This window comes from Rhincodon typus, chromosome 5, assembly GCF_021869965.1.
Source record: "Rhincodon typus isolate 14 chromosome 5, sRhiTyp1.1, whole genome shotgun sequence".
NCBI classification, from domain to species: domain Eukaryota; kingdom Metazoa; phylum Chordata; class Chondrichthyes; order Orectolobiformes; family Rhincodontidae; genus Rhincodon; species Rhincodon typus.
In genome coordinates, this window is record NC_063336.1 from 109,008,071 (window position 1) to 109,018,966 (window position 10,896).

The 10,896-nt window shown below is 38.7% G+C and overlaps 1 protein-coding gene across 2 annotated transcripts in view; it reads right to left on the reverse strand.

The window, feature by feature from the left end:
* Positions 1 to 10,896, reverse strand: part of cyria (CYFIP related Rac1 interactor A) — a 139,757-nt gene that overhangs the window by 19,601 nt on the left and 109,260 nt on the right. For both annotated transcript variants that reach the window (XM_048597445.1, XM_048597447.1), the window contains exon 3: positions 2,299 to 2,377. In XM_048597445.1, coding sequence (XP_048453402.1) covers positions 2,299 to 2,368 — 70 coding nt within the window. In that variant the 5' untranslated portion in view covers positions 2,369 to 2,377. The remainder of the gene's footprint in view (positions 1 to 2,298; positions 2,378 to 10,896) is intronic.

A 10,896-nucleotide genomic window follows, 5' to 3' on the forward strand; every position in this document is an offset into this window, starting at 1 on the left:
CCTCTTTCGCTAGTTTGTTAAAAACCCTCTCTTTCACCACTGTGTGACCACTCACTCCCCTATTCCTTGGGTATAGTCTATATAACACATACTTCATGTGTGCCTTAGAATCATCATCAAATCCAACAGCCATTTTCTCCTTCTATATCTTTCACCTAACAGAGAAATCAATTTTTCTGAACCTGTATCCCTCATTTCCTAACTCGGCAAATAAAAAGCAACAAAGTGATCAATAACTTGCCATTAATCTACATAAGGTTATCAAGTGCTCTGCAAATTCTTCAATGTTGTCTTAATGTACTCATTTTCATTTTGTAACCCATAATCAATTAAAAAAACTGATTTGAAGGAGTAGTCAAATTATGACAATTCTACTATTAATATATGTAAATATATTTAAATAACCAATTTTATATCATTTATGATGTTTAAGAAGCTAAATTAATGAAGTTTAACTAGAACCTACATTGTGCTGAGCAGTAGGCAGGAAGACTTTTATAAGCAATTTCAAGCATCGTTTTTGCTATCCTTTATTTAGTTTGAGCAAATGTTACATGGAATGAGGTTTTTTTTTAAAAAAAAAATCAGTTTTGGAAACATTGGAAGAAATTGATCATTAAGCTAGAATTGCCTTAGACAGGAGTAAAGTGCATCAAAGCTCCCACAGGCTTGATTTACAAGTAAATAAGCAGTATATAAGCAAATACAACTTCAACACATCATGCACCAAATTGGGTTAGTACACAGCAATTAGATTCCTGTAATTATGTACATTTCTAAGCAGTGCATTATCCTATCAAAAGGATAATTAGAATAACCCTCTATATTACATAAAGCATAAAGCCACATATGCAGTGAGTGATTTCTGCCAATACCCCCACTGTACACTGTAGCCAACTAACAAAGAAAACCAGCTTATTAAAATCATGCAGGAATATATAATAATCACCAGGTTCACAAAATCAGAGTGGAAAAAATGATAGAAATCTAAATTTTATATTCAAACCTAATGAAATTAAAGACTTAGAAACAACAAAACTAAGTTTAAATGTATGTTTACTGGGTGATTAGAAACTATATTTTGCATCTCATTGAAAGTTTTCATGTTGCTTCAATTAAATTCCTTAAATAATTAAATAAATTATGCGACAGTAAATGGTGAAGAGTAGCAGATTCATATGGCAAGCCTCATTGTTGAATACATTTTTCCACACTGAGATTTCTTTAAAATGGGCATATTCTAAGAAATTAACTCAACAGAGTTAGAAATTCCAGTTGAAGAATCATGCATTGCATATTGTCATCCAAGTACCATCCAAGGGGCATGCAAGGAACAAAATGTTACTACCACTACTTAAATGATCTTAAACATTTGTCTTATGTACAACAACAAACCATTTATACGCTGCAGTGATCTGAGAACTATACTTTTCCAAATAAAATTCTTCATGTTAATTTAAAATGTACATAATTTCAGAAAATAAGTTAGAGTAATCCAAAGAGAAGTGTGCTTAATAAACAATAAATTATGGGCAAATGACAACATTTTGATTTACTCTAGAATCTACTATCGTGCAAGCTATTTAGTTAGTTGTTTAAACTGTTTAAAATCATGCCCAAACATGGAGGAAATATTTCTAACTTTAGTGGAAAGAAGGTATTTTTCATTGGATACAACTGAAGTGCTAAGTGTTTTGTTTGGTTTTTTCAGCAGCACAGAGCGTGAGATTAATTTGCCAGACCAAATGACCGTAACCATCATAGCACGTTCACTAACTTGGTGTTTTGGGTTCTTTTACTATCGCAAGTTCTATTGTTGTCCTTGGTTGTAGTGCCAACTGATAATGGAAAAATTGCATAATGTTTGAACAGATTTAGGGAAGTTGTAGTATTGTAGACACCCAAATATACACCATTTTAGTTCCTTTCACACCCCAATTTCTCTATTCTACAGGCACATGCAGATTGGTTTTATGATAAAAGCCAAGCAAGAGTCTATTCTCACTTTCAAAGTCAAGAAAAAAATTTGGCCCTTGATCAAACTCTGTACAAGTGAGAACTTTTAGCAGATTCCCCATTTGGTTCCTGAAAGAGAAAAAAGGGAAGAGATAGATGCACTATGTGGTGAATATTAAAGGCTACTGAGGGGAAATATACCATCAACTTTGCTCTGTTGGTAGAAGTGAATAATTTCCAGAAGTATTTTGTTCCTCAACCACATTTTGTGTGAAGGATTTGATTTAAAACAGCTGAAGCTTAGGCTTATAGTATTCATTGCTGCCCAGCACTGCGACTTACTTTCAAAATCCAGGAAAAAATGTGGATAGTTTTCAATCTCCCTGGTTAGGACCTTAAGCAGATTACCCATCCCAGCAACCTGATTAAAATGGAACACATAGTTTAAATGAACATTAAATAACGTAGAACATTTAATAAGTGCAGCTGTGAATTCAATTTAAAAACTGAAAGTAAAATTATACAGTTAAAACATTTAACATTAAATATCTTTCATACAGAATTATCATTTATTCTAGTTGCTTCCCACAATAAGATTATAATACACGATTTGAACAGTTTCTTTGTTTATCACCAGTTTAAAAACAAATAACCATATTCTTCAGGATCATGTTACAGATGATGGGAAGCCATGATTTCAAAAATAAAATGAAACCACTAAGAAGAAAAATGCCGAAGAGTATATAATAAAAATGTATAATTGTGTCCTGGCATGTTTTGTGAGAAACTATGTATAAGTCATGGCAAAAATCAAGAAGATTATATGAAACAAAATCACAATCAGCCATCAAGATGTTTGTGCAGAGGTTGGAAATAGTCCCATTAAACCTAAAACACTAGCTGCTAATCCTCACCAATGGTAAGACTGGCAGCACAGGAAGAGACAGAAAGTCAGTAACTGAAAGCAAAGACAAAATACTGTAGATGCTGGAAATATGAAATAAAAACAGAAAATTTTGGAAATACTCAGAAGGTCCTCCAGTATCTGAGAAGAGAGAAAGTTGGTTAGCGAACAAATATTTACATACTGTCCTGTCATTATATTACCTATGGCAGGAGAAGACTGATGCCATAGCAACTTTTACTGCAAAGGCCAGTGGCAGGCGAGGTGCAGGACGGGGGAGGCGCTGGGTGAGAATCATTTTTTTGGGGATCCTTTGGAGGATCCCATTCTCAACTTCCCAACATGGTCATATCCTCCTTTAACTGTCCACGCTCGGCCTCTTGTACCCATTCCTGTCCCTGGGGCCTGCCAGCTGAGCCCCACCAATACCCTGAACAATCCTGACATTGGGGGCATCCATAACCACCCCTTCTTTATGAACTGACTGTAGTCACATTGATGAGTATCAGATTACCAGACACGACTGTGACTAGAGGGCTGCCAGCCAATCAGATTGTATGATAGCTCTCTAGGGCAAACCATCCTTTCCAATGGGGACAGCAGACTTGATCTTAGGCAATTTCAAGGCCTTTGTAATATTATTTGAATACGTGGCAACCAGTATTGGCAGAGATGGGCCATCCATCAACTCTTTGGTTGACGGGGCAAGTAAAAATCCCACCCAAGATTTCATGACTTTTCTTTCAGAACCTTTGAAGAATCATCTGAAGAAAGGTCCATGACCTGAACAGTTGCTGGCATCTTATAGGACCTGAGTCAGCTATGACGAGATTTGTGGCAGAATCAGATGAGAAGTCCAGCAAGGCTAATCTCAGCAAACTCAGGAAAACTGAACATTCAAAGCAAAATATAAATAAAAATAAACTTGTAAATGAAGCCTACAATCAAAGCCATTATTTCAAAGAAATAAACTCTTGCATGTTTAACAGCATCTTTCACAATCTCAGGACATCCAAAAGCACCTTACGCTTAATGCTGTTATGTAAAATCTCAGCTGCCAATTTTGCATATAGAAAAGTTCCATAAACAACATGACGTCTAAATGTCTTTAATAATAATATTGGCTGTAAGATGGACATTGATTTAGATATTAGGTGTGATGGTGGAAGGTTCCCTGTTCGTCAAAATCAGGACCTGTCATTTTTTATGACCACCTGAGGGCAGATACATCTTATCCAATAATGTAGCACTCTATTTGTATTGTTCTGAAGGGTGACAATAATTTAAACAGTTATCATTACTCTGGATTTGGGGAATTTTATTAGCATTTTAAATCACATTCCCGACATGTAACTTGATAGCAAACATGTCTTTTCAGTGACCTCTGCTTCACTCACTGTTATTCATCAACGGCTAAATTCGCCAAATAGATTTGGATGGGGTTTAATCAAGGCAGGTGAGGTGGAAAAATATGAAGAGCTGCACACAGATCTTGGTGATGAAAGTGAATTGGTGGTGTGTTACAGTTCACTCACATGTATACTGCAGCCTGTAGCTGACCAGGAATTCCCTCTCTTATTTCTTTTCACATTCTGGCTGAGTTATGAATGCAACGTCCTTAACCTGCCAGATCTACTGAACTTTTCCAGCAACTTCTGTTTTTGTTGCTTAGCCTTCTAGTCCTGGACTCAAACCTGGACCTTCTAAATCAGAGGCAGGCTGAGTTTTCCAAGCTTTTCCTTTAATTTTATTTCCAATTTCCATCATCTGGAGTACTTACTGTTAGTATGTGTTTAATTAACTGCCATGACTCTTCCAGGAATGCCTACCTTGAAGCAGTTATATTCTTCTCCCAGCTGGAATTTCCATTTGGCCTTTCTAGCTTATTCACCTTTGCTTTCTACTTCCTCCCTTTTTGTTTTCGGATATCTAGTCAAACACAACTTGTTTCTAAAGACTCATTTCCTTTCTCTCCTGCTTCATCTTATTCCAAACTGTTCTTCTCATTACATCTGAAGATGTACTTTTAATGTCACATGTACACTCCCAATGCCTCTCTAAGAACAATGATTCATTCTATCATAAAGCTGTCCTGATCCACGCTTTCATTTCATGCCTCACTTCACCTGGCACTTTAATAAAAGAGTATCTTCCTTTCAGGTGCGAAGGATCAGAAGCTCCACCAACTTGTAAGTACTGAAACCCATCCAGGTCCTTCCTTCCCTTTCCTTTTATCCGACCCCACCCTCTCACTTCAGCTTCACCACCTCATTTACACCTTGATTGCATGATGCTGAGCTCTTCTTCCATTGCATCTACCTCCATACCCACTTCTTTGACCAGGCATCCTTCCCCTGCTTAACAGAACCCTTCATCTATCTCCAAAATTTTCCATGCACCTGTACCTTTCCCAATGGCTGCTAACTGTCTCCAGATGTTTTCATTGAGAACCTCCAATATAAACAAACATTGACCACGTCAGTTTCTCTGTTCCTCTCACATAGAACTTGCTGCAACCTGTTCTCTTGGGTCCAATCATAGCATAAGCATCAAACCCGCTTTTCAGGGGTGGCACGGCTGTTGTCTGTTGTACCGAGATCTACCTGGTAGGGGCTGAAAATCAACTTTCTCTTACCTCCCTCTGGGCTGTGACTCCAATACCAAACTCAAGCCAGAATATCCAGGACCATCACTAACCTTATATTTTCTGGAGATCTTCCATTTGCTGCATCCAATTGCACAGCTTGCTTTTACCTCTTTCCCAAAATCCATAAAGAGGACTGCCATGGTTGATCCATTGGGCATCCTTCTGAAGGTACTATTGTTTCATGGCATTGACACAGTGTCATATTGAGGTTGATTGAGCTAACAGATGTGTAGTCCCAGTCGATTGGGACAACACATCCATAACAGCAGTCAAACAGAGACATGCCAGGGAATTCCTGGAGGCCTGGCATTTCAACCAGAACTCCATTAACAAACACATTGAATTGGACCCGATATACAAACCACTGAAAAACCAAACCGTAAGTGATGCCAACCACCCCAGCAAACCGAGGCATATAAATAACAAGCAGGACAGAACACCAACACTTCACCGGAGGTGCACTGACGATGTTACCTTGCAGATGTTTTGTCACCTTGCTATCAAACACACCGGCTCGGCTAGCACGTCTACAACCTCTATTGACCCTTGATTATTTATCTGCAGTTATTGGGCAGCTGTTAATTTCAGTGCCCATTTTATTAGTTGAGATCAGGAGTAGGTGGGAAGGTACTGAGCTGGGCAACAGTCCTAGTTGACAAGCCAATCCATTGCCTCACTAAATTCACCCCCTGCAGCGGTAGGCAATATTCAGACTATTAGTTCAACCTAATACTGTCCCATAGAACATACATTGTCCTATCTTGATTTAATTTAATTCTCTCCTTGTACAGTTTCTTCTGATGTACATTGACAATTATTTTGATGCCCTCTATCAATTCAACAGTTTCCAGTGTCCTGGTCTCAAATGCATCTTCTTCATAAGGGATGTCCAATCCCTTTATGTCTCTGACTCCCCATGGGATCATCTCAGAACTTTCTGCTTCCTTCTCAAATGGAGACTTAACAAGTCCCTGTCCAATGCCACATCCCTCCGTCAGGCAGGGTTTGCTCTCAGTCTGAATAACTTCTCTCTTAACTCTGCCCACTCCTCCAAATGGCAGGTGCTGCTGTTATACCTATATGATTCCCAGTAATGCTTGCCTCTCTGTGGAATATGTGGAACATCCATTGTTTCACTTCACTCAGGCACCACTCATCATCATTTTTACTGGCAAACGATGACTGTATCTTTGCCACCTTCTGCTACTGCCAGGAACTGAGAAAAAAAAAAGACCAGTTACCAATTTTCATTCTGCCCTCACCTTCGTTTGGTCTATCTCTGAGTCTTCCTTTCCTAGACTTCTTGGTCTCCATTTCTGGAGTTGGATTTTTAGTGCACATCATTAGGAAACCCAAGGACTCACATAGCTACCTCGACTACAGTTCCTCACACTCCTCTTTCTGTAGAGACTGAATTCCATTCTTAGTGTTTCTCTGACTCCATATTCTGATGATGCTATGTTCCACACTAGTGCTTACGATACGTTGTCCATTTTCCTCAAGTGAGGCTTCCCACCCAGTATGGTTGACAAACTCCTCCAAAGTGTTCAGTCATTTTCACACACCTCATCTCTCATCTCTTTCCCTCTTTCTTAGAGGCATGTCAGGGCTCCCCTTGTCCTCACTTTTAAGAATTTGCATATTTTCAGTCAGAAGTGTTGAGTGGATGACCCAACTTGGCCTGCTCCTGAGGTCCCCAGCATCGCAGATGTCAGTCTTTAATCAAATTAATCAATTCTACCTAATATCAAGAAATGGCTAAAGACAATGGATACTTCAAAGGTTAAGGGTTCTGATAACATTGCAGCATACACCTCCCCACTCAAACCCAGGCAACTCTTGACCAAGAACAAAGTGATGGAGAGGTCATTGACAGTGTTGACAAATGTCACGTGCAAAGGAATAATCTACCGACTGATGTCCAGTTTGAGTTCCACCGGGGTTACTTGGCTCCTGTTCTCATTATAGCTTGGTTACAAAAATGGGCAAAAGAGTTGAACTCCAGAGGTGAGGTGACAGAGACTACCCTTGACAACAAGGCAACAATTGACAGAGTATTCCATCAAGGGGGCCAAGCAAAACAGAAGTCGTCTGTGGTTGTCAGAAGTTAATAGTTTCAGCTCCAGGATATCATTCAGGAACTCTTCAGGTTAGTGTCCTTGGTTGCATCATGACCATCTGCAGAAGTGGGGGTCTTCACTAATGATTGTATAACATTCAGCATCAGTCATGCCTCTTCAGATATTGAAGCAATTCGTGTCCATGTGCAACTAAACCTGGTGAATATCTAGGCTTAAGCTGACAAGTGGCAAGTAATGTTTGCGCCACACACACCAGGTAATGACGATCTACAACAAGTGAGAATCTAACCATTAACATCTGATGTTCAATGTCATGATCATTGCTGAATCTCCCAATGATAATATCCTGGGGATTATCATTGTCAAAAACTAAACTGGAAAAAGAACAAAAAAACTGGAGGGAATCACCCTAGGCACTAATTTTCTACCTCAGAGGGCTTTGGAATCTTAATTCATTGTGTACATTCAAGACAGAAATTGATTGCGTTCTGACGACAAAGGATACAGAAATAGTGCAAGAAAGTAGCACTGAGGTAGATGATCAACTGTGAATTAAGTGAATAGCATAGCAGGTTTGATAACAGATTGAATGGCTCACTTCTGTTCCCATGTTCCTATGCTTAGGTAAACGTGTTCAGCCTGTAATACTTGAACTTGTAAAATAACAAGTGATAAATGAGACAGATAGTATCTGACAACAAATCAAGTTTGCAATTTGCAAAAACAGAACTCAAATGTTGCAAAAATCTTTATTGCACAGATTACTCATTGCGCAGAGCCTATTGGTGCAGTAGAAATATCCCTAACTCTGAGCCAGGAGGCCTGGGTTCAAGGGCCACCTGCTGCAAAAGGTGTGTATTAACATCTCTGAACGATTTGATTGAAAATATCTAAAAATTTAGTTTCAAGTTACAATGCAGAACAGATTTAAAGCTCCATATTGTCTTGCATACAAGCCAAGACTTGGACTTTGACTTTTGCAACTAAAACAAGAATCATATATTTAAGTAGATGTGGCATATCGGAAAGATTAGTGACAAGTTCACCATTGTAGAGGTTTGTATTACAGTAAGCAGAGCATCTCTTGTACCACAAACTTTTGTACCAGCTAATATTGTGGTTCAAGACATTTTTCAAGAACAGGCTGCTCCAGAAACTGAATGAGCTCCAAAAACTCAAAGAAGCAACATGGCCTATTGCATGCAGTCAATGTATAGTTAGTTGACCACCAAATAGCTCGACACAAATAAGTGTCTAGTGAACAGAATAAAAACAGGATTTGCTGCATGTAAATTTTCTATCTTCCAAATTTCTCTCCAGCATGATGCTGTGCAAAGCCAATACTACATGAATAATATGCTTGTGTACATGACATTGTGAGCAAAGGGAAGAGGACAAATTATGGTTTAATCCTTTCTAATAATTTAATTTTATATGTATATAACAAAATCCTAATAATTTTTAAAAATAAATTCAATTCATGCAAGCAACAGAGGAAGATGCAACATGGTTTTACAGGTGTTTGGTAGTGTGTAAGTTTGCATGATAAAACATTAGGATACTAATTAAATATCTGTCTCCTCCTATGTTGCTGGAAAAAGCCCTGTTCCTGTTATGTTTCTCCAGCCTATTTACAGAGGCTGGAAATATTCGTGAATCCAATGTGTGTATGTATAAATCCATTAGCTTTGGATTGCATATACTTTTGGAATAGGGATGATGTAAAAGCTCCAATACATAAATATGGCAAGCAATTAAAGCGTTACTGTTCAAAAGTGCTGACTGTTGTCCAGTGTTTGAGCTAAAGCTAATAAACTCAAAAAATTGTAAAAAAAGATTGATTTATTCTGACCAGAAATAAATCAAGGTGTCTAGCATACCAGAATGTAAATGGCCATGACATGAAATGTTAATACATTTAAGCACAAATCTTGTGTCTTCAGTTATCAAAATATTAATTAATTGGTATTTTCAAGAGTTTAGAGTAACATTTGATGTATGTCACTCTAAAGAACATTAGATTAAATTGTGTTGAAGAAAGCTTTCAGGTCTGCACCAATCTAAAACTGATAGTGAATCTCACCGCGAACCTTTCCCCAATATTGTCAACTTAGACTTGCTTGTGATTCCAAGCTGTACATTACCAGGATAATGCCTGAAATTTGAACTTCATCGTGCGGAGAATACTGGCCCATATTTCAGTAAGAGACAGATAGAAAGAACTTGCAGCTTTATAGTACTGTTTAAAACATCAAGACTTATGAACACTCCTTATACAGTAAATCTCCTGTATCCCACAAAATCACAAATGGCAAATCTGCCTATCCGTACCAAAAATCAAGAAACAACAAAAATCAAAATCCGCAGGCAAAACTCGCATATCCATAATTTTTAACCTTTTTTAATGAGCTCAGCACTCACAAATTTGATCATTCATAACGGTTCTCAGGAATGGAATGACTGTACTTTTCAAGTATAGCCACTGTTTTAGGCATATCCATAGGATCCCTACAGTGTGGAAACAGGGCCTTTGGCCCAACAAGTCCACACCAAACCCTCAGAGCATCCCATCCAGACCCATCTCCCTATAACCCATCTAATCTACACATCCCTGAACACTATGGGCAATTTAGCATGGCCAATCCACCTAGCCTGCACATCTTTGGACTGTGGGAGGAAACCGGAGCACCCGGAGGAATCCCACGCAGACAAGGGGAGAATGTGCAAACTCCACACAGACAGTCGTCTGAGGGTGGAATCGAACTCGGGTCCCTGGCGCTGTGAGGCTATTGAGCCACCGTACAATTTACACCTGTCAATTTGTGCAGAGCAAGATCTGACAACAAGTAATGGGTCAATGACCAGATGTGGTGCTGATAGAGAGATTAGTATTGGCCGCAGCACCTTGGAAAGCTCTCCTGCTCTTCTTTGAATGATCTCATGAGATTTTTAACATCCAACTGAGTGTAAACAAAGCCGGTGTTGAAGACTTCATCCAGTCTACGTAATGTACAAGTTTCTCTGGAATGGGGTACGAAACCAGAATTTTCTGATTCAGAGGCAAAAGTATTATCACTGATCCATAGCTGAGGTATTATACATTTCACCTTGATTTCATCAAGCAGGCAACATCAACATAAAATAAATAAGTTGAAGCAGTTAAACCTAATTCTTAGGTAACAAGGTGTAGAGCTGGATGAACACAGCAGGCCAAGCAGCATCAGAGGAGCAGGAAAGCTGACGTTTTGGGCCTGGACCCTTCTTTCTGAAGAAGGATCCAGACCCGAAACGTCAGCTTTCCTGCTCCT